This window comes from Sapajus apella, unplaced genomic scaffold (assembly GCF_009761245.1).
Source record: "Sapajus apella isolate SASKATOON/1434 unplaced genomic scaffold, GSC_monkey_1.0 scaffold19, whole genome shotgun sequence".
In the NCBI taxonomy this organism is placed as follows: domain Eukaryota; kingdom Metazoa; phylum Chordata; class Mammalia; order Primates; family Cebidae; genus Sapajus; species Sapajus apella.
This window is the reverse complement of record NW_022436959.1, coordinates 12,492,159-12,517,343: the sequence shown is the minus strand read 5'-3', so window position 1 is coordinate 12,517,343 and position 25,185 is coordinate 12,492,159. Positions and strand designations below refer to the sequence as shown.

Here is a 25,185-nt window from a genome sequence, read left to right as displayed (position 1 = left end):
TATAATTGAAACTGTCCAGAGAATTTTGAAATAGTAATTTGTGTGCCATTTCTAAGAGGTAGAATGCCTTTATCAGGATGTTACAAAAATTACATTTAAGAGCAACTGGTATCCTGCCATAACACTAACCATGATACTTTTAGAAAAATAGCACTGGACCAAATAAATCTTAGTCTGCTCTAGTAGAATTATTTCTTAAATATTTTAGTCATGAAGAAATATTTTTAAAAAGAAAGAAATGGTAACTATATGAGGTGACTGATATGTTTAATAGCTTAATTGAGGTAATCATTCACATAGTACACATTTATGAAACCATCAAGTTGTACACTTTATATACAATTCCTATTTGTCAGTTATACCTCAGTAAAGCTGAAAAGGTTTTTAAAAACAATGTAAAATAAGACCTCAGACCTGGATTGGCTACTCCTTTGCTATTAAAAATAAATAAATAAGAAGGGAAAGAATGGAAACTACTATATTTATTCTTCCCAGTTACAGAGGATGACAAGAGTAAAAAACAGCTCTATAAATCAGAAGGAGGCTTAATCAAAGGAGCTGGCAATTCTAAAAATACTTACTTGACTTCAGAGCTACCTCTATGCTGGTAATCAACTAAATAGCAAACCATGTAAGAAATAATATAGAAGAAAGAAGGGGGCTTGTTTTCTCTTAATATTGGTTTAATCTGCTGTGGGGAAATTGTGCAAAGAAAGAGTTGCTATTAGTATAATAAGCTAAGGAAGGAGTATTATTACTACAGATTGAGAGTTATAGTAATAACAAGTCATATATTTCAAATCACTTTGGCCCTATTATTCATTAAATATATGCCCATAAGGCCTTTTTGCAAAATAGAAAATTTGTAATTTTCCCACTAAGATTATAATTTTGGGTTATGTTTCTAGTGAAAACGTTTGGATCTAAAATTTATATGTAAATTTCAAAATCTTAATATTTAAATGTATGTTGTCAGTAAATGTCAGCATGTTGAATTTTCTAATCAAACTGATAATTGTAGATTTGCCATACAATATTTATTTATTTATATAATTGGAAGGTCACTTGTTACATGGAACTTATTTAAGCAACTACAGTAAGTTTATGCCTGTCCTCCATATTTGATACATACTTTTTATATAAACTGGTCTATAATTTGATTATTTATATTAAAGGATTTTTACTGACAAACTGATAAAAGGTTTCAGTGGATACAATCTCTGATAAGTTGATAAAACATACAGTTTTTCTAGCTTGATTAGACAAATTTTTAAGGGCAAATGGATGAAAGTAGATGTTTAGAGCAATATGTAAAATAATTTATGGGCCAGGTGCAGTGGCTTATACCTATAATCCCAGCACTTTGGGAGGCTGAGGCAGGAAGATCACTTGAGGCCAACAGTTTGAGACCAGCCTGGGCAACATAGCAAGACCCCATCTCTACAAAAACAGTTTAAAATCAGCTGGGTATGCTGTCTCATACCTGTGGTTTCATCTACTTGGGAGACTCCTTTGAGCCCAGGAGTTCAAAGGTACCGTGAGCTAAGATTGCACCACTATACTCCACCTTGGATGTCAGTGAGACCCTGTCTCATAAACAGTAATAAAATAATAATTATTTATTGTCCTTTGCCAAATTTGTAAAAACAAATGTGTGCTAAGTGGGTACAAGTCAAGTGATACTTAACTATTAAGACAGCTAAGCCATTACTAGACAGAATTGTAGAGATTATTTTCATGTGTATAAAAGATGACTGAATATGTTTTCCAATTTCCTTTTATGTTTAGAATTTGATCGTCATGAAATCCAGATATATGAGGAGGTAGCCAAAATGCCTCCCTTCCAGAGAAAAACATTAGTATTGATAGGGGCTCAAGGTGTAGGCCGAAGAAGCTTGAAAAACAGGTTCATAGTATTGAATCCAACTAGATTTGGAACTACAGTGCCATGTAAGTTTTCTGTGTTTTCCTTGCTATGCAATTGGCAGGAAAGAATATGGGCATATGGAGGAGGGGGATTATTATCATTAATTATTGCTATTCCCAAATAAGTTTTCTTTATGACAGTGAAAAAGAACAAGTAAAAGACATTGAAAAATTTAGTAATTCTGCAGCTGTCTTGAAATAGTGCTGCAGTGCTGTTGGCTTGCTGTCTGGTGGCAGTTGCTTCTCTAAGCTATTCAGTTCAGAAATGTTAGCATTAAATGCATATATTAGAATTGTGGCAAGATAGACATTTAGGATTTTCTTGTACTGATGTATATCTGAAAAGTTGGATTTTTCAACCATTTTAGTGTAAAGAAAAAGGGAAAGTTTCTGATCCTCAGACATACCCAGTGTGGCAACAGCTGTGTGAATGTACATGGTCTAGCTTGTAGCTCTCAGTTGTGCAAGGTCATAAACCTGATTTTTGATAACATATCAAGAGTGATTCACCTTTTACTGCAGGCAGCATTAAGGTTACAAAGTCTGATGTATAGAGTAAAATAATACTGGTGAGAAGTACAATCATTAAGGTAACTAAACACTCATTTTAGGTCTTTGCATTCATTTCTCTATTTGCATACTTACATAGAAAGTTAAATAATCATGTCAGAACTATGCTTGATGAGAATGGAATTAGATCAAGGAGTTGCATGAGGTTAGTGACTTACTGTAGTGACTAATACACATTGTGTTTAACTGTAGTGACTAATACACACTTGTCTTTGTTTTTGAAATATGTGAGCCTTTACTTGTGAACTTGGATGTTCTCTTCCTTGAAGAAAGCAGGAGACAAGCTAACATTGCTTTCATAACTCCCTTTTCTTTCCTTCTGTTTGTGACCAAGTCCCCTTTTAACACAGCATTCCTTTAGGTATATTAATGCCTTTAAGCTGTTTGAAGTCATATCCTAGCCTAAGTTTGCCCCCTCTCTTAATCAAATTTTAGGTTTTGTCCAGCATATTTTGGGCCTAATTCTCAGTGAGTATTTTTATTGCTAAAATTCTTAAAAGTTTGCTCCCATGTGCCGCTTACAATCCCTTCAAGGTAAGCCTTCAGATTCTACTAAATTTAGACAACTCCTAGTTTAGTAGTTAACAAAACAAAACCTTCTCTGTAATTAAAGTATGTTAAAGTTGCAATTGTGAAAAAAAAAGTTTTTTGCTTTTATCAAATTAATATGTGCCCAATATTTTCGGCAAGTAGTTCTTAAAGACATATGATGGGTAAAAAATAACCCCTTCTCTTCCCCTACCTCACCACTGGCTTACTTATGAGAAACAGCCACCTTTCATTCTTTTTGCTATTTCTTTTGGTAGTGTTCCATATTTCTTAATAATGTCTTTAGTCTGCTCTTCCCTGCTTTAGCCAGTTTAGGCCTTATCTGTTTACTTCCTGCCTATCCTTCCAATACAAAGATAGCTCTATTTTCAGTTAGTTCAATTTTACTTTCTTACACAGCCTTTTCCCCTTGTGTGACCCAGGAATCTCTGGAGTTCTGTTTTTCCTTATACTACCTGATTTTATATACATGTGTGTGCATACAGTGTTTTGTTGTTTTTTAAACCAAAGACTTGTTTATCCAATAAATTTTGTGTGTGTGTGTGTGTGTGTGTGTGTGTGTGTGTGTGTGTGGTTTTTTTTTTCCCCCCCCTCTGGAGATCTCTGTTTCAGAAACCTCTGTCTTTCTGCTTTGATGAGGACTACATGCTGTCCCTCTGACTGCCCAGCTGTTAATACTGGAGTAGTTAGTTCCCTTTGTTGTTATCCTGGGTTGAAGCAGTTGTTCCTAGATCCCATTCTGTCCCTTTCTTGGTTTATCACCTTGTTTCGCTGGGGCACATCCTCTTGTACGTGGAATGCAATGCCTGCATCTTTGTGTTTTAAAATGTATGTTTTCTGCCCTTTATTTGATTAATTAGCTAAGAATAGAATTCTGGATTGTAAAATTTAAAAGCTGTTACAATGTTTGCATCATCCCTGAAAGATTCTCTGTACCCATTTCCTACCAACCTCCTTACCCACTGCTGCCACGAGCAATCATGAATCTTTCTGTCACAATAGATTTACTTATTGTGGACATTTTCTATGCTAGAGTTATACAGTATGTGATATTTTGTGACTGGCTTCTTAAAATAATGTCCAGTCTCATCTGTGTTGCAGCATGTATCAGTACTTAGTTTTTTTACCTTGCTAAGTGATATTCTATTATATGACTGTGCCACATTTTGTTTATATATTTATCAGTTGATGGACATTCGGATTTTTTTTTTTTTTTTTTTTTGCTATTGTGAATAATGCTGCAGTCAGCATTTGTATACAGGTATTTGTGTGGACATATGCCTATTTCTTTTGGGCATATACCTAGGAATGGAATTTGTTTGTGGGTTATATAGTGACTATATGTTTAACCTTTAGAATAACTTCCACACTGTTTTCCATAGTGGCTGTACTGTATCCTTTCACAATCCCAGCAGTGTATAAAGTTTCCAGTTTCTCCACATCCTCACCAACATTTGTCATCTGGCTTTATAGTCATCCTAGTGGGTGTAAAGTTGTATCTCATTTTGGTTCTCATTTGCATTTCCTCAGCGGCTGATAATGTCAAACAACTTTTCATGTACAGTACATATTTGCCATTTATGTATTTTCTTTGGAGAAGTGTCTCTTCAAACTGGTTGCCCATTTTTCAATTAGTTGATCTTTTTCTTAAGCTGTAAGAGGAGGTCATATTATATTCTGGGTACAAGTTCCTTACTAGGTATATGATTTGCAAATATTTATATTTTCTCTCATTCTTTGGTGACTTCTCATGTTTTTGATGGTGTCCTTTGATAGACAAAAGTTTTTCATTTTGATGAAGTCCAATTTTATGTATCTCTTGTTGCTCATGCTTTTTGTATCATATCAAATTTGATACTATATCAAAGCTTTCCCTAATCCAAGGCCACAAAGTTTTATGCCCATATTTGATTTTAAGAGTTTTATACTACTAGCTGTTAAATGCAGATTATAGTATCAGTTTTGTGTCATATGTGAGGAGAGGGTACCAGCTTTATTCTTTTGCTGGCACATATCCAGTTGTCACAGCACAATTTGTCAAAAAGAATAGTCCTTTCCTCCAGTGAATTGTCTTGCCACCCTTTTTGAAAATCAATTGATCGTAAATATGAAGATTTATTTATGAACTTGCAATTCTGTTCCATTAACTTAGATGTCGGTCCTTATGCTTGTCCCACATTGTCTTGATTACTGTATATTCGTATTAAGTTTCGGAATCAGGAATGGAGACTCTCCCCAACTTGTTCTTTTCTTTTTAAGCTTGTTTTGGCTCTTCTGGGTTCCTGGCATTTCTATATAAATTGTAAGGTAACCTTCCAATTTCTGCAGAAAAGGTAGCTAGAACTTTAAGAAGAATTATATGGACTCTCTAGACCAACTTGAGGACTGTTGCCATCTTAATATTAATTCTTTTAGTCTATAAGCATGGATGTATTTCCATTTATTTAGGTCTTTATTTTAATGCTATTTGTGGTTTTCATTGTACCAATTTTATGCCTCTTTGTCACATACATTTATTCCTATTTTATTCTTTAGCAAAAAGTATTTTCTTTTTTTTTTTTTTTTTGATTGTTCCTTGCTCTAGTGTATAGAAATAAAACTGATTTTTGTGTATTGGCTTTGTTTTTTAGCCTTATTCACCTCATTGATTCTAATGATGATTTTTTTGTGTGGGTTCCTCAGGATTTTCTGTATACAAAATCATGTCATCTGCCAATATAGTTTTACTTGTTCCAGTCTGGGTGCTGTTTATGTCTTTGCATTGTCTAATTGCCTCAACTAGAACCTGCAGTATAATGTGTAATAGTGTAATAGAAGTGGCAAAAGTGGACATTTTTGTCTTGTTCATCATTTTAGGGAGAAAGGAGAAAGCATTCAATCTTTCCATTTTAGCTGTGGGTTTTTCTTTCATCAGATTGGAGAAGTTCCCTTCTGTTCCTACTTTGTGGGCTTTTTATCAAGAAAGGGTGCTAGATCTTGCCAAATGCTTTTTCTTTGTTGATGGGTCATACGATTTTTGTTTTTTATTGTTTTCTATTGATAATGATTCATTGATTTTCATGTATTGAACCAACATTGTATCATGTGGTAAATTCCATTTGGTCATGATGTACCATCTTTTTTATATACTTCCAGATTCAGTTGCTTGTAGTTTGTAAGGATTTTTGCATCTATATTTATAAGGGATGTTGGTCTATAGTTTTCATTTCTTGTGATGTCATTGTCTAGCTTTGATATAATATGGGACTTATAGAATTAGTTGTGTAACATTCTTTCCTTTTTCATTGTTTTGGAAGAGTATGTGAAGGATTAGTTATAATTTTTTCAATGTTTGATGAAATTCACCCATGAAGCCATTTGACCCTGAGCTTTTCTTTGTAGGAAGTTTTGATTATTAATTCAGTCTCTTTACTTGTTATAGGTCAACTTGGATTTTTATTTTTTAATCAGTTTCAGGATTTCTGCAGGATTCATAGTAATATTTTTTTTTCATTTCTGATTTTAGAAATTTCAGTCTTCTTTTATTCTTAGTCTTTGTAAAGATTTGTCAGTTTTGTTGATCTGTTCAGACAACCAAATTTTGCCTTTGCTGATTTTGTGTTTTTTCTGCTTTCTAATTTTTGCTATAATCTTTATAATTTCCTTCTTTCTATTTATACTTTGGATTTATTTTACTCTCTTTCTGTGTGTGTGTGTGTTTTTTTTAGGTAGAAAATTAAGTTATTGATTTGAGGTCTTCTTTTTTAACATAGGCATTCACAGCTGTAAATTTCCCTCTAAGTAATGTTTTAGTTGCGTCCAAAAGTTATTGGTATGCTGCGTTTTTGTTGTCATTTGTCTCAAAGCACTTTTGATTTGCGTGGGATTTTTTTTTTTTTTTTTTTTTTTTTTTTGTAAATAGGTTCAGTGGTACATTTCTCTGTAGATGGCTACAGAAACTTTAAAACTGTAATCCTGAATATACAGCTATGCAACACACCAATTAGCCAGATCTAAAATAATAAACTGGCTTCTTACCAAAACTATTCTGTTCCAACCCTTCTTCCCTCCACAGTGACCCTAAATCTTACATGAAAACAGTTACTGTGGCAGAACTGGAACCTATCTTTGTGACCCAAAGTAAAAACCAAAGAAGAAATAGCAATTCATTGGTTAGTTGGCGAAACCAAGCAATGCAGTGCCCTTCACTGTGCTGCTTCCTTTTACTCGTTTTGTCCTATTCTTCAGCGCATCCATGTTAGCTCTTAATACGTTTGAATTAGCCATATGATTCAGCTCTTTAGAGCTCACCACAGCACTGATCTTTTCCCCAGCACTAGCTTTTAAGACAATTGTCGAGGGGTTAAAGCCCTCCACAGAACCTGTTCTTAGAATGGGTTTAGTTCAACCATCATACGTCTTCAAGGTAATGAACATGCTACTGGACAATTGGCACTCTGGAAGAGCCTGGTCAGCTCTGTCTGTAACTGTGCTCTTGAACAGCACCATCTACTCTCAGAGTATTTTCTTTCACTTGTGATTGCTTATTTGATCCATTGGCTGTTTGGGAGTATATTGCTTATTTTCAAATTTCTAAAATTTTCTCTGTTATTAAATTAAGGCAATTTAACTTTCTTTATATATTACAAAATGATCCTAAAATAAAATAGAAAAACATTGATATTTTAGGTAGATAGGCTATGTTATAAATCCTGTTTTCTCTTTAACATTGGGATCTTTAGCTTAGTTAACAAATGAAATATTACTTTGTTGATTGTTTCTTTATTATTTGAAGAGCAGCTAGATTAAGAATTTTGCCTATCACGAAAAAAATTACTTCTAAAAAATCACATCATGTAGTTGCTCAGTATAAAAGTTTAAGGAATCAATTGTAGTCAAACCTTCATGTTCTCATTTCTCTGTTCTGAAATATAAAGCAGTTGGAATATGCGGCAACATAGATTGTTTTTTGGAGTGTTGGTAGATAATAGGATTGTAGTTAAAATTCAGGTGAAAACTAACATTTCTCTAAGAATTAAAATTCCCTCAGCATGGAGGTAGGGGTAACACATGTACATATACATATTTATTTCAAGCAGCACACCCCCCTGTGTGGTTTCACAATAGGACTTCCCCCCCTCAAAAAAAAAAAAGCCCACTACTTTTTATAATTAATGTGCACAATGTTGAGCCAAGTCCTGTTATGCATTTATTTGGGGAGTCAAAAGTTGCCTTAGAAGTTTTACTGTACACCTTTGGTGAATAATTCCAGCAACCTTAAACATCATACACTTTAGAATATGAGTATGATGACTATCATAGCATCTTGAAGATTCTCAAAGATACTTTATAAACACTCTTCACAGTAGTCTAAGATGACTGCTCTCAAGGTTGAGCCAGAAAACAAGGGGAGAAGGGAAGTCCTATTATACCTAATGATCTCATTTGACTCTTATTTTTGAGCATGAGTTTGAAGTTTATTTTGTTCTTAAAAAAGTTTTCTCTGTCTTATGCTTATTGAAAGTAGTCAGAACACTGTCATCTTTTATTTGGATTACTTTCTTAGTTTAATTTGGCGTACTTAATAATTCCATCAGTTATTCTGCAACTACTTAGCTAACAGAAGTAGGATACGTCTTATATCTGATCTATCCAAGCCCAGGGTAAGACTAAGCTTGAAATAACACACTCAAAAATTACTTTTCTTCTTCAAAGCTAATGTTAACAAAGTTGTCAGAGAGTACACCTTTGCAACAGTTTAAAAAATGGTAACCGTTCCTAGCACAGACCAACTTGCAAAGAGTTGTGTCTCTGCAAGTATTCAAAGCTCTGAAATATCAGACTAAAGGATCCCCTACTTCTAAGTTTTGACTTGAGCTATTCAGTCTCTCATTCTCCCAGAAATAATATTTCGGGTCAGAGTAGAGAAAGTTAATAGACCATGATAATAATGAGGTGGCTAGCTCTACCCCTGAATTGTAAAATAAAACAATTAATAATTGGGAATATTGACAAACAGGAAGCTAAAAGAAAGGGTTGGTTTTGAGGTGTAAGGTACAGGATAGATAATTTGTGGGTAAAACTGCACTTTAAAAAATTGGTATTACAACTAAGAATAGGTGAACTTTGCTCACCTCTTGGGGCACTTAGGAAGTGTTAAAGTGGAAAGAAAGGATGTAATAGATTCCTAAGAAGTAGAGTGCTGGTCAATTGAAAAGATACTTGCAACATACCTCACACTTATTAACACTTAGCATAATTAGGAACTTCATTGAAGGGTCTGCTGCTAGGTAAATATATTTTGAGTTTCAAAGTGATTTTAAGAATCATATTTTTGGATACAAATTTTATGTTGGGGACTACCTCTTAAAATATTCCTCTAAGATATCAAGAAACTTTTTCTATTAAAGGGCCACATAATAAAATTTTAGGCTTTTCAGTCCATACAGTCTGTCACAATTACTACCACCGTTTTAATGGGAAAGAAACCATCTATGATACGTAAACATGAGTATGACTGTGGTTCAATAAAACTTTATTTACAAAATTAAGAAACAGATCAGATTTGGCCATAGGCTGTAGTTTGCTGCACCAGGTAGAAAAATGTTAAGCTACCCTGTGTACTTTAGTTTATTTTTTATGCCCTACAATTTCTTTGTACAAAAATCTCAACATTATTTAGTTACTTCACGGAAACCAAGGGAAGATGAAAAAGATGGCCAGGCGTATAAGTTTGTGTCACGATCTGAGATGGAAGCAGATATTAAAGCTGGAAAGTATTTGGAACATGGGGAATATGAAGGAAATCTCTATGGAACCAAAATTGATTCTATTCTTGAGGTTGTCCAAACTGGACGGACTTGCATTCTGGATGTCAACCCACAGGTAAGCTGCTTTGATTCCAAAGCTGTTTTTTATATTTCGTTTTCTGTGGAGTTTTTTCATGTGTGTCAGGGGATGGTGAGTTGGGGTTGTTTGTTTTGTCAGGGTGGAAAGGTGGCTCTTTCTTTCTATTACCTTTGGGTGATAGAGAATGTTATTATGTGTACATAGCTAGTTAAATAAATCTCTGAACAATTAGCCAACAGAGGCTTGGTTGGCAATAGAAACTGTGTGATTAGATCTACGGTGGAAGTTTAGTATGTATTTATTTACCTGTTCAGGTAATGCATAAATGCTTGTGTTAAGAAATGTTAAGTTTAAAACTCAAGTCTGCAATATAAAGAATAAAAAAATCACTCCCCCTCCTACCTGACACACACGCATTACCTCTACATTATTCATTTTATTCTCACTCTGTGTTTCTCTCTCATCTACCCCTTCCCACTCCGCTGCACTCAGCCCAACGTCACTTCCGTACTCAGAGATAAGAATTGTTAATAGTTTCTTATGTATCTTTCTAGTAATTTTACTATGCCTTAAATACAAATATACATAAGGTAATGGGTTTTCTGTTTTTGTTGTTGTCTCTTTTTACATAAATGGAAAAAAAAATATATAGATTCTTCAGGGGTTTTATTATATAGTACTATTTCTTGAAGATATTTTTATGGTAGTTATTATGGAGCTTTTTTTCTTTGTAATTGCTATGTAGTACTTTATAGTATGAATATATATTCATTTATTTAACCACTGTCCAATTAATCAACATTGAAGTTATTTCTACTTTTTCAATATTAACAGAATTCTACAGTTTAACATAAAAAGAGTTTACATCACTCTTGATTTTTGGATCATTGTTTTGTACTTTGCTTTGTTCAAGAGGAACAGACTGAGTTCAGAACAAAATAAATGGATCATTATTTTAAGAAAGTACTATATGGAATGAGAAGGACAGAACGGGGATAGGTATTAAATTATGTCCTTTAATCCACAGGACAAGTGCAAATAGTCTTTGATTTATACTAAAGGTAGCAGAATTCTGGTTCTCTATTATTATCTAAATTGGCTTATAATTATTCTTTTACACAGGCACTGAAAGTATTGAGGACATCAGAGTTCATGCCCTATGTCGTCTTCATTGCTGCTCCAGAGTTAGAGACGTTACGTGCCATGCACAAAGCTGTGGTGGATGCAGGAATCACTACCAAGCTTCTGACGGTGAGCTAGCCATGCAATTTTCCCTCTAAAATTTTTCCTTTTGTTTTGAGCATGTTTAACTTTTAGCTTTTTTTTTTTTTTTTTTTTTTTTTTTTTTTTTTTTTTTTTGTGTTTTGTTTTTTGAGGTAGAGTCTCCCTTTGTCACCTGGGCTGGAACGAAGTGGTGCAATCTTGGCTTATTGCAACCTCCATCTCCCAGGTTCAAGCAGTTCTCCTGCCTCAGTCCCCTAGGTAGCTGAGATTGCAGGTGTGCACCAATACAATAAAAATTTGTGTATTTTTAGTAGAGATGGGGTTTCAGAATGTTGACCAAGCTGGTCTCATCCTGACCTCAGGTAAACTGCCCACCTTGGCCTCTCAAAGATCTGGGATTACAGGCTTGAGCCACCATGCCTGGACATCTCTTATCTAATTATGCTTATGAAATAAACCTACTGTATAAGGTGCTACAGAATAAAAATTCGTTAGATGTAGTTAGATTCTGGAAAACTATTCTTTTACTTGAAAATTATTGTTCACTTTATTTAAATCAAAAGTGTAGTTCTCCTTTGTAAAGTAAAATGGACCAATATTAAAATATACATATTAATTGAACCCCTTTATTTTGCTAGTGGGTAACTGGGCTCCAAGACCATTAGCAGTCATGTTTATTATATGGTTTATCATTGGTAGAGTCAGGTATTCTGATATTTAGTTTCTATTACATGTTTTCTCCTTTTTTTTTTTCCTTTTTCATTTATGGAAATTTAAAAATATGTACGAAAAGGAAAAAATGAGCCCCATATGCCCATCACCTGGCTTCAATAATCATGGCAATTTCTTGTTTTAATTAGACCCCTCCCCACTTCCTCCTCACCTTGAATTATTTTGAAGCAAATTTTTGATATAATGTCATCCATAAATACTTCAGTATTTATATCTAAAAGATAGACTTTTAAAATGTAATACCATTAATATACCATTAAATATCTTACTGTTATCTACATGCAGTCTATATTTGAATTCCCCCAAGGTTTTTTTTTTTTTAAGTTGATTTGTTCAAATCAGGATTCAAACAAGATCAACATATTGAATTTGTTTGATGTCATCTAAATCTTTTTTCCAGCCTAATTCGGGTATAATTGACACACAATAAGCTGTACCTACCTAACGTGTCCAGCTTGATCAGTTTTGCCATATATTTGTACTCATGAACACCATTACAACCAAAATTTGAACATCTCCATCATCTCCACACATTAGCTTGTGCTTCTTTGTAACCTGCTCCCTGCACCCTTATCCCCACCACTCTCACCTTTCCTCTAACTGTTCTTGATCATATGCCATGAAATCAGGTAGTATTAGTGTTCTTTTTCAAGTTGATATAGTCTCTACTTTCTGAATGTATGTAGCATCCTTATAATAAGTGTTCAATGTCTTTGCAGATTCTAACATTTGAGTCAGTTCTGGGTTGCTTTTGATTGAATTGTTTTTCTCTTTATTATGGGTGTATCTTCCTGCTTCTTTGCAATCCTGCTAACTCTTTTTGGATGCCATACGTTGTGAGCTTTGTTCTAGGATGCAGTTACTTGGAAACAGTTTGCTTTTTTCAGGTCTCACTTTTAAAATTAGGTAGGACCCAAGCAGTTCTCATTTTAGGGCCAGTTATTCCCCACAAATAAGGCAAGTCCCATTTGGTACTCTTACCACAGGACCTGTCAGTCATGAGGTTTTCTATTCTGGCTAAGGGGGAATAGGTACCATTCCTGGCTGGGTATGAGTACCTCTAATCCTTTCTGGGGGTTCTTTTTCAGCTTCAGGTCGTTGTACCTGTGTGCAGGTTGGTACTCAGCTGAATGCTGGAAGGAGACCTTCTGCAAATCTCCAAAGTCTGTCTGTGCTTCTCTTTGCCTCCAGCATTCTGTCCTGCAAACTCTTGCCACCTGGGTCTCCATGGACTCAGCTCTGTCCTCAGCTCAGTCCTATAGGCTCCTCTGGGCTCATTTTCCCCAATCTAATGCCCAGAAACTCTTTCAAGCCAGTAAACTGGGGTAATCCTAAGACTCACTTCATTTGTTTTCTGTCTTTCTTGGATCTCTGTTTTTAATATTTTGATATATAGTGTCTTAAAAACTGTTGTTTCATACATTTTGTCCATAAATTGTTAGGTGGGAGAGTTAGTCTGGTGCCTGTTATTTCACCTTGGCTAGAAGCAGACATCCCTTTAGTACCTCTTAATCCACCCTCCCTACCCTCTGTTTTCATATTGCAATTTAGTTGTTAAAACAAAATTAGATCATTTATCCTACAGCATGTTCCATAGTCTGGATTTTACCCATTCTGTCCCCTTTGTACCATTTTCCTCTATCCCTTCTATTTCCTGTAAACTGATAGGTTGCTCTGTTGGGTTGGTCAGACACAGATTCAGGCTATTCAGGTTTTTTATTGGTTTTGGTTGTTTTTTGAAAGAAAAATTCGTAAGTGGTACTTGTTTTATTACATCATGAGACATATGTCAGGCTGTCTTTTTTTGTTATAAGTTTAATCAGTGGGGGGTCAGAAGTTGTTAGCCTGATATATAAAGTTCCTCAGTAACTCTTTACTTACTGGTTTTAGCAAACTTTAGTGATCTTTGCCTTGGATAGATTATATTTTTAGAGATAGCAAAGTGGTAGTATTCTGAATTTGTCATTCCTTCTACATTTATAAACTAGAATTCTTGAAAAGAACTTTTTGTCATCAAGTAGTTGATTATTCTGAGGTTCATACAGGAAAGGCAGGATACATGTTTGATACTGTCCCTTTGTAGGTCAGCTTTCAGAATAATGAGTTTATTCCCCCAAGAGCCTCTATAGGTGTCAGGTGACCAGCTGCGGTTGGCTTTGTTTTTAGTTTCATGAGCGCATAAGTTCAGACTTATTTGATGTGCTTTACTCTGTGCAATGACTATTTTTATTGATGCTCAGATTGTCCCATCTTTGACCAATAGGAGCTTATTCTAGTTGGCCCTTGAGACCTTTTTTTTTCATGACTCTGATAGTCTTGGATAGCTTCCTTGCTATCTGGTAGAACAAATGTTCCAGGCTCATCTTGTACATTTTCTATTCTAGGCCGAGAATCAGCCATTTTTCCAAGACACTTTGGTTTCTTTTAGGGTAAATGGTGTTTTAAGACCATGATACTAACAGTGCCCATTGTCACAGAGTTGATCATTGCTTCTTGCTAGACCTTTTTATGTAGACAGTAGCATATATGCTTTTCTCTTTGTATGTTTGAAGGAAAATATGTCATGAATTCATTCTGATATTTTCCAATCAAATTCAAGATTACAGGATTTTTATTTTATATGTCTAATTCCTTTCTCTTATCCTGAATATCCCAGCTCTCAAAAACACTGGAAATGTTGGAATTAGACTATCAAGTAATTGCTCATTTGCTTTATTCCACAGTACAAACACAACATTATGGGAATAAGTATATCAACACAACCACCACCAGTGTGATTACTGTGAACACCCCCAAACCCCCCACCTAGTTCTTTCTCTCTTTAGAGTATATCCAACTAAGTACATACAGGCAGATCACAATGTTTTAAAGTCACTTAAAGTACCTGCACTCTGTGAATTTAGCTCAGTTACTTTTTTTAATGTTTAAATTGCTGTGTCTTCAGCTACTGGGAGTCTATTCAGCTTGGCTTCTGAGTCTTTTTAACGCAATTCTAGTAGTGTTTGATGATTCCTTGCTTTCTTGTATGACAAGATGTTCCAGATTATTCTACATTTTCTGGCCCAGACCTGGAAGCAGCCATTAGAAGTCCTTGTTTCTTTTAGTGGGAGATAGTATTTAAAGATAATTCAGTCAGTAAGGGTGTACATTAAACTCAGTTGGACATTGTTTTTAGACCTTTTCAGTAGCCAGAGGTAGGAAATAATTTTTTCTTTTTTTAGAAAACATACATCATTAGTTCAGTTTGATAGTTTCAAATGAAATTTTACATTATTCTTACTTTTTTGGTTTTATGTTTGCCTTTTTTTCCCTCTTACCCTGAAAACCCTGATTCCTGACGATATTAACATCATCTCTTATCTTACATGTATGTAAATATAAACTAAGTACACGTACACATATAATTTCTGAGTAATATCTGTATTAACAGTATGATTATTGAAAAGTTTTAAGTTTCAGGCTTTTATTAATTGTTCTTAGGATATGTCTCACTAGATTATTTTTTTTCCGTCAACTTTTAAGTTCTGGGGTTCATGTGCAGGATGTACAGGTTTGTTACATAGGTAAATGTGTGCCATGTTGGTTTGCGGTACAGATCAACCCATCACCTAGGTATTAAGCCCAGCACCTATTAGCTATTCTTCCTGATGATCTCCCTCCCCCATGCTCCCACCCTGACAGGCCCCAGTGTGTGTTATTTCCTGCCATGTGTCCATGTGTTCTCATCGTTCAGCTCTCACTTATGCCCCACTAGATATTCTTTTAAAGTCACTGAAATAATTCCTTGTTGTATGGTTAAACCACCAACTTGAAACACAGGTTTATTTGTTTTATTTTGCTTCTGATTTTAAAGAATTGCTTTTTTAAATTTGAATTTAAATTTTGTTGTATAACTCTATACAACATTTGTATCGCTCCAACATAAATCTTAAAACAAATCAAGCCTTTCTGTGCTCTCTACACTTTGTTTCCTTCCACCCACATAGGCTGCCATTGTTAGTAGCCACTTTACCATATTAGTTTCTAATATAAGCAAGTGTGCCTGTGTATCCGCCTTCCCCCTGTTTTATACACAAATAGTAGCTTATATACAAAATGTGTCTGCATTTTTCCATACCGCTATATCCTGGAGACCACTCTGTAGCCAGAGAGAGAATCTTTATTCCTGTTCAATCTGTAGAGTATACTCCATTATTGTTAACAGGCTTTGTTTTTTAACAAACCAAATTGCTAATGGCTATAATTGGCAAGGATTGTTTTCAACTTGCACTGTGGCTTGTTTATACATCTATAATCAAATATATTTTAGTTGTTTCAAACTCATTTAGAAATCTCAGTATTAGCTGAAATGTAAGTATTAGGGTTCTTCAGGTCTAGCAGTGAATCCAGTTCTCTCTCTACACTTTCTACACAAATGACATTCTTGGGTGCTTCCATCAACATCATTTACATTTATACCATTGTTCTGCTAATGATTTATATGCAGTGAGCACAGACCTCAGAGCTCTGATTTTATAACAGTCACCTGCTGTACATCTCCACTTGAATGTCTCACAGATATCTTAAGCTAACCATATTACAAAGTAGCACACTTTGTTTCCCACAGAAATTATGCTCTCCCCACCCCTCAACTCTGCATCTTACACAGCCACCCATTTACCTAACTTAGAAACCTAAGAGCAGTTTTTGACTCATTCCTTTTCCTCCTTTTTCAAGTCCTGGATGATGTAAAAAGCTAATCCTGATGATTGTATCGCTGAAATAAATTTCCATTCTGGTGTCATTTTCATCTCCTCTGTTACCATCATCACCTTCTCTCTGACCTGGATTCCTGCCAGCAGTCTCCCTGCTTCCACTCATGTCATGTCACATTGTCACTCGGAGTTTTTCCATCTCGTAGGGGTCCTTCATGACCTACCTTGTTCCCCAGCCCTTCACCCAGTCTGGTCTTCTTTCAGTACCGTAAACATGCCAAGGTTGTTTCCTTCCTCTGGATTTTTCCCTGCTATTCGCTCTACCTGGATGCTGTGATCTCCTTATTTTCATTTAGTTCTCAGCTTAACTGTCATTTACTACTCAGTCTCTTTCCAATCACTTTATCTAAAGTAGATGTCTTAAAATTCTTTGTGCCTGTTTTGTTTCCTTCATGGTAATTATCACAACTTGCAATTTTTTATGTTTATTTCCTCTTTATTTCCTTCACTAAAGGATAGAAATCCTCTGTCTCATTCATTGTCATACCCACTGATTCTGAAACATAGTAGATATCTTAATAGGAACTCAGTAAACATCTGTAGAATATGTAGAAGTACAGTAAAATTCAAAACACCATCTTATGAAAAGCTTTACTTGTTTATTTAGAACCCATTGCTTATGTACTCCCCACATCATTTCAAAATGACTAAAACTACTTTATGAAATATAAACAGTGTCTGGACAAAAACGTAAATAAAAGTATGTGAGTGTGTGTTTTGGTGGAGGATGGGTAGCATGTAAGATTAATCTTCAAAAAACACTTCTAAGATTCTCTGACCTTATCTTAAAGAGAGGTAGCAAATTTGGCTTTGAGCTTAACAACCACTGCAAATTGAGTTCCATGATGTTCTGTACCTAGACCATAAGCAAAAAAATCTTTTGAAAAGGATGATACAGTTGAGCTGGAAACCAGTCACCTGCAGTAATTATGTTACCGTAGATTCATAGTCTTTCCATTAGAAACCTTATCCTAATATCAGTGAAACAGATGATGCAAAATACTCATAAATGTAAAGATGAGTGTTGTTGGAAAGACTAAGGCGTGAACAGATGGCAGTGTCATCATTAACACTCTTTATGGATTAGATTTGGAGGATTAATACCAGAATTACAAGAAATATATCTAACCTATTATATTCACTTCTAGTTGGACTTTGAGCAAGTAAATATGCATTGTAATACAAACATTTCCTTAAAAACTCTTCAACAGGACTCCGACTTGAAGAAAACAGTGGATGAAAGTGCACGGATTCAGAGAGCGTACAATCACTATTTTGATTTGATCATCATAAATGACAATTTAGACAAAGCCTTTGAAAAACTACAGACTGCCATAGAGAAACTGAGAATGGAACCACAGTGGGTCCCAATCAGCTGGGTTTACTGATGATTCAGTAAGGTTAACAATGAAATTAAACTTTTAAAAAGTGACTGCAACAAATAAACCTTCTACTGAGAAAATACATCACAGATAGAAGATATCTGCCAAGTCCAGGCATTTTTATGGTGTAGATTGAAATAACAGTACACTGTTCTGAATTTTTATATAAAATGTGATTGGGAAGGTGTACTAATATATAATTTATCTTAATTTTTCTAACTTTGTATGGATAATCTTTCTATTCATATCACATAAAGAAATGCGTTGAAGCATTTTGTATATGTTTTGATTTAGTACCCTTGCCTTTTTCATCAAAGGAATTTTCAAATCATTCACTCTAACATTGGTCTCACATTTTCACTGTGATAATGAATATTACTTGAAATAGTTTTGTAAAGCTGTCATTTAGTTCAGTATTCAAATAGTGAAGGGTTAGTCTTATCAGAAGAAAATAGTTACTGACCTTCCTTATAAATTTCTTACAAAAGCAGAATTTTAATGTCAGTGTTATAGCTAGTCTACTACCATCTAAATCTGATATCAAAAGTCTGATCAGTTTACATATTTTCATTATTTCAGAGATGTATGGCTATCCATTCTAATTTAAACAGATAGTTTTGTCTCTTCATTTCTATCTTTACTGAAAAATTGAAGAGCAATACCTTGCACTCTCTTATGAAGTTATTCTTTTTATTTGTTGCAGTGAGTGATATGCTGATGCTAACTAATTTAACATGTACACAGTAAGCTCTGGGGCTTGGAAGCAAGGTCATGCAGACTGAGAGAGTGCCTTATCCTGTAAAACCTTACAGCAAAATGACACTTGAAGAAAGTTTATTTTCACATGTAAAATTTTAACTGACAAAAGGAACCTACTACTTTAAACAGTGTTTTTATTAGAACATGGTCTGCAAATGTGTCATGAGTCTGCAAATTTTTGTTATGTTTAAAGATGCCTCTAAGTTTGCAGTTGGAGGTTTTTGTGAATCATCAATGTGCTTTTAGAAATGTGATGTGATCCTTAGGGTGCCTGTTCTGTCTGTTGTGTTGAGAACCAAATCCATTGAACAACTTAAAAAATTTGGAAATAATTGTCAGCTATTTTGTATACATACACACAAAATATATACATTATATAATATGTATATTATGTATTATATATATTAAATAATGTTTTGTATATTTTTTACATATCTGTTAAGAAATGTAGTTTTTTGTTTTTTGAGATGGAGTCTCTCCGTTGCCCAGGCTGGAGTGCAGTGGTGTGATCTTGGCTCTCTGCAGCCTCCACCTCCTGGGTTCACGAGATTCTCGTGCCTCAGCCTCCCAAGTTGCTGGGATTACAGGTGCACACCACCATTCCTGGCTAATTTTGTATTTTTAGTAGAGACAGGGTTTCACCATGTTGGTCAGGCTGGTCTCAAACTCCTGACCTCAAGTGATCCACCCACCTTGGTCTCCCAAAGTGCTGGGATTACAGGCATGAGCCATTGCGCCTGGACAAGAAACATACTTCTTGTTTAATGATTGTGGAAAGAAGTTCTCCTTTAGATGCATTGACTTGCATAAATTCCCACATACACCTCAGTTAATATCCTCCTTTACGATTCTTGGATAATAGAAATTCTTTGTAAAACATACTCAGAGATGCAGTTCATTATTAAATTACAGTAACCATATTCTATATTGTTGCTAGCTTTCCATTAAACACTATTCACACTTTAAAGGCTTAGGTACTTAAATATTGATGTTTATCTTTGTCTGGTGTTAGGCATCAGACACGTGACTGCTGAATTTGTTTTTTCCCTCATCAGAGTTGTCATATGGAATGCCAGCTGGGAGGACTTTGAGGGAAAAGAAAATACATGACAAAAAGCAGTATTCACACATTGTTTAAAATATTTTTCATGATAAAATAAAACACCCAAGTTGTCATATTGTTAAAGTTGGAAAGCTATAGGTTTTTCTTTTTTTTTAACTGTAGATTTCATGGCCAGAACACAAATTCACATTTCTTGTCCCTGGACAGGAAATTGGTAACAAAATGGATTGTACTATTTTAATAACTATGGAAACTTTTAAACTACATGTGTTTACATCTTGGCTTCTCAAAGCAACACGAATCAAAGCACAGTATCAAGGTGAGGCCCTATGACTTAGTGTTTCAACACACACTGGAAATTTTAAGAGAAATTTCAGTTCTGCAGTCTCAGGAATCATGCTGTATTGTCTAATATACTTTCATGCTGCAGCATGGAGCCTCTTTAAACAGCTTTGGGATAATTATAGCAGCACAAAAAGGTTATCTGCAAAATATTTCAATTATCTTGGTACAATAGATGACTTTTACATCATGTATATTGTTAGCCTTATGTGATATAAAATGTATCACTTAGAAAATATACTTAAAGGAATTATTTCTATTATAAATGGTATTCATGATTAACTACTTAATTAATGCTCATTAGATTTCTCCTAATATAAAATGAAATGATGCACTTTAGTTCATTTCAGTCTAGATGCCAATGCTAACAATAATATATTTGGATAAGTTTATTGTATGTCAATGAAGAATCATTGAACTTGAAACCCAAGTCCCATATGAATCTGCAGGAACAAGCAGTGCTCTGCTGGGGCAAGAAGCTCCAGAGGTCCCGGGTTCTTCCCAGGTAATGAGAGTATAGCTGTGATCAAGGAAATGTGAACTTCTCTTTTGGGAAGATCTGAGGTAATTAGCGTTATAAAAGAGAAAATGGTTTAAAGTGATGTTGAGCAATTGGTAAGGGTTGAAATACACACATTCATGTGCTTTTGGGAAACATGATGTGCCAACACATTAATGTGCCTGAGGGTTCCTTGTGGACAGATGAGTGTCCACATTTCAGCACTCAGGGCATGACTGTACACAGCCTAAGACTATACATATATATTTTCATTTTCAAATGTACAAATATCCATAGAGGTGATGTTCCTAGATAAGTCACTTAACTATAACAGAAATAAATGTGATGGCCCTACAAAGTAGAATTTTCACTTTCATTACAGCCATGCCTTTATTATACAGTCTCCATTTCTGTGTAATATTTGGATATCACATATCAAATACATCAGGACGTTGTTTATTTTGGCTAACTTTATACAATTGCTGAACATAGCTTTCTGAAATAGAAATTGTATTAGAAACTCAGTATGCCTGCAGCAGTAGTAGCCTAATCCCTAGATTCTAGACTCTAATAAATTTATAGTAGTCTTTAAGAAGTTTCCTTTAAAGCAACAAATAGATTATTAAGGCAAATTTAGATAATATCCCAAGTTAGCAATAAAATACAACCGTGTGACATTATAGATTATGTCCAGTTACTAACTGCTTTGACCATAATATCCCAATGACAATAAAAAATGATCCTTGCTTTAAAAATTATTAAATGGTACATATTTTTATGTATAAGAAGTGTCATGATCCCAGTGATTGGAGTTGATTTTCACGGTGGATAGCCATAGAATTAGGTAAAATTATTTTGAATTGGCAAACTAAAGATAAAAATTTTGCAAATTGCTCAAAATAATAATCTACTTACATTTTACTTTTATAACTTCTGAAATAGCACTCCATTATCCAGAAATCACATGCTAGACAGCCAATAATTTTATCAGTGAACCTTAGCTAAACATGAAAAAGGCAATCCTGAAGTTTTATGTACATAGTTCATTTTTAAAATGTTTGAGTTGCCATATATTATGTATGTATGTGTGTATATATATATATATATATACACAGCTCTGTGTATAATATGTAAAGTTCTCCCAAAATACATGAATATAAAACTGAATGTATTCATTCATATAATTTTAACTAGTATTCTAAAATTTTAAATTACTCCCATTTCTTAAACATTCTGAAAATTTTTTTAGTTTATTTTAAAAGGTTTTGGTTCCACCTTGAAGCTGATAACCTTTCTGAAAAATATATGAGAAGTTAAGCTCAGAAAGTAGTCATTATCTTAATTTACTTTTCTTAAGGAAAAAGGGGAGGGTTTTGGATAGAAACCTCTTGGGAAATTTTAAAACTTTGGAATTAATCTGTAATATGATTTGGGCTGAGATTATGGTACCTGCCTTTGTCTTATTTCAAGAGGTTTGCTGTGAGAATTCCTGTAATAACATCTGTAATGTATCTAGAGCTCTGGGAGAAATTCATTCTTTTAAATAATGGAATTATAGTATATAATACAAATGAATACTCACAAAATTTAAGAATACATTTGAATAATAATTCAGCATCTGTCAGTTTTTATGCAGGTATATACCTGAGGAAGATGACAGTTCTGTAATTTTTTAAGGTAAGGTTATTTTTAAATTGCATTTTTGTTCTAGCCTTTTGCAATTTATAGTATTTTAAAAATATTTTTCATAATTCATGCTACATTCTGTGTTCTTGGAATGTTTTTTGAAAAATATACAGATTCAAATGTGTATCATGAGTCCTTAATATATTAAACGGTGAAAGAATGAGATTTCTAAAGTAAGAAGCATGGTTCACACCACTTTGGGAATACACTGCAGTACTTTAAAAAAAAAAAAAAAAAAAAGTATTCTCTAGTGATAAAATTAAAGACAGGGTACTGGCCAAGATCCTAATTCTGACGTCTGTGTGATCTTTGATGAAATTTATATTTCCCTTTATCATTACTATTCTACTTGTTAAGTGAGGCTAAGTTAATATTTGTCTTCGCCTTAAATTTGTAACTGTGATGTGACAAATGCTGAACTGAAAATTCTTTATTGAATTACTTTATCTGTTCTCTTTTATTTTAAAGTGTACCTTTTTCTGAAGTAATGTAGTGAATGGTGAATACCACTCAGGAATTCTTGCAGTTTTAAAATAACCCCAAAGATACAGTTTCAGCCAGAAGAGGGTCTATTCTGCTCTCTTAGTCCTAATCAGAAAGTCCCTTTTAGCTTATGATCCCATATTAAAGCCAAACCCTTAGCAGATCTGTGCTGCCAACCAGATCACTCACAAATCAAACAAAATGTAAGCAAGCAATCCGGTACTCGGTTACACCAGAAGACTGTGAGCTTTGCCCTGGAAAACTGTCCTACTTTATTATCCTGAAATCACTGCAGGCATTTTTTTGACCCATACCATTAATTTTAAAAAGCCTCTATTTCTTTGTAGAAAGAAACATTCACAGTAAGGTCTAGTTAGTGAACCTTAAAATCCAGATTTTAATACACTTTAGTTATTACTTTCTAATTGCTTCTCAGTCATTAGCTAATAGGGAGTGGTGTGATAAATTTGACTTATCGTCACATACAAAAGTTGGTGAGAAGGGATAGTTCTCTTCTTTTTTCCCCTCCTGGCTCTTACTGTTTTCTGATCTCCAGTATAAATGGAATGAACACATCTATAATTAAGGTAAATGCCCCTTATAAAATCAGAAGATTGAGTGATTTACTGCTTGTAAAACAACTGTTTTTGAATCCCATGAAATAGGTGATATCGCTAACACAGAACAGAAGCCAAAAGGGTCTTAAAATTAGATGTCTTTATTGTACTTCAGCCAACAGCAAGCCAGGAGTAGGAACATGTATAAATATGACAGGCCATATATGAAATTTGGCTCTCCTCCTATCCAAGTGTCTTGGGAGCTTGGAGGAAGCCTTAAACAGGAAAAAAGTATACTCATCTGATGTATGTAGGAACTCATCAGCTGTAAATTACCAACGTTAAACCAGAAGTCATTACCAGTTATGTGTGGTTTTCATCTTACCCTTGAATAGCAGAGGTGGACAGTAGTGTAAGTAACATTGCTTTAAAGACATGAAGCTTGTCCTGGTAAACATGGTCCAAATGAGAAGTGCCTCCATCATTTCAGGTAGAATCAGATTTCAGGCATAAGCTTAGCTACATCTGTATTTGAAATACAGTATAAATATTTCTTATGTCTCTGTATCCTTTTTAAAAAAGAACTGCTTACTGGCTGTTTCTTCAGTAACATTTTTTTTTTTTTTTTTAAAGTAGTATCTTGGACTGTGTTGTAAAAGAATGAGCACTGACTTTCAGCAATAAGTGCAATTTCTCCATGTTATGTTGAGCTCTTTTAGAATCTATGATGAGTATTTGAGGTGAAACCTTGCTATGGGAATTTTTTATTCCTCCTCCACCCCCGACACCCCCCCCCCCAGTTCAAAAAAAAAAAAAAAAAAAAAAAATCAGATGCATGCTTTTTTTAACCTCTAGTCTTTGAAGTGACTGTAGAAGAGAATTTTTAAAAAGGAGGGCAGAATGCTTGTTAGCAATCTGAAAATCAAAGCTGAACAAGCTGCTTAAGTTTCTGATTAAGAAGTTTAAAAATAAAAACTAATTGCTACTGCTTTCCAGGTAATTTGTATAACTGGTTTCTGTATAAAAGAAACATTATTGCTGTTGTTGTATAAATAAAATTTTCCTGCAGTACAATTAAGTATTGATTTTTCAGAAACTGACCCTATAAACCTTTTCACATAATTCCATGTGCTGTCCAAAACAAAAATAATTGATTATGTCTAATCCATGAGATTACATATTCCTGGTAAGATATTTTTGTATATATAAAGAAATAAATATTTACTCTTAGAAAAATGTGTTTCATTTATAGGTAGAACTAAGGTTTAGAGATAATGGAGAATATCTGATTAGCTTTGGTAATTTTTTTTTATTTTACTGTTTGCCTTTTTTAACTTTTAGGTTTGGGGATACATGTGAAGGTTTTGTTACATAGGTAAACGTGTCCCAGAGGTTTATTGTACATATTATTTCATCATCCAGGTACTGAGCTTGTTACCCAAAAGTTAATCTTTTCTGCTCCTCTCCCTCCTCCCACCCTCCCCACTCAAATAGACCCACTTACAAGTGAGAACATGCAGTATTTGGTTTTCTGTTTTTGCATTAGTTCGCTAAGGATAATGGCCTCCAGCTCCATCCATATTCCTGTAAAAAAACATCTCATTTTTATGGCTGCATAGTATTTCATGGTGTATATGTATTACATTTTTTTTATCCAGTCTGTCATTGACAGGCATTTAGGTTGATTCAATGTCTTTGCTATTGTGAATAGTGCTGCAGTGAACATTTGCATGCATGTCTTTATGGTAGAATGATTTATATTCATCTGGGTATATACCCAGTAATGGGATTGCTGGGTCAAATGGTTTAGCTCTTTGATGAATCTCATACT

At 34.3% G+C, this 25,185-nt stretch overlaps 1 protein-coding gene across 5 annotated transcripts in view; it reads left to right on the top strand.

The window, feature by feature from the left end:
- MPP6 (membrane palmitoylated protein 6) overlaps positions 1-23,921 on the top strand; it is a 126,291-nt gene extending 102,370 nt beyond the window's left edge. For 4 of the 5 annotated variants that reach the window (XM_032286976.1, XM_032286973.1, XM_032286977.1 and 1 more), the window contains exons 10-13: positions 1,789-1,950; positions 9,707-9,909; positions 10,996-11,124; positions 17,795-23,921. In XM_032286976.1, coding sequence (XP_032142867.1) covers positions 1,789-1,950; positions 9,707-9,909; positions 10,996-11,124; positions 17,795-17,971 — 671 coding nt within the window. In that variant the 3' untranslated portion in view covers positions 17,972-23,921. The remainder of the gene's footprint in view (positions 1-1,788; positions 1,951-9,706; positions 9,910-10,995; positions 11,125-17,794) is intronic. The other variant, XM_032286978.1, reaches the window with a different exon arrangement.
- Positions 23,922-25,185: the final 1,264 nt, after the last annotated feature.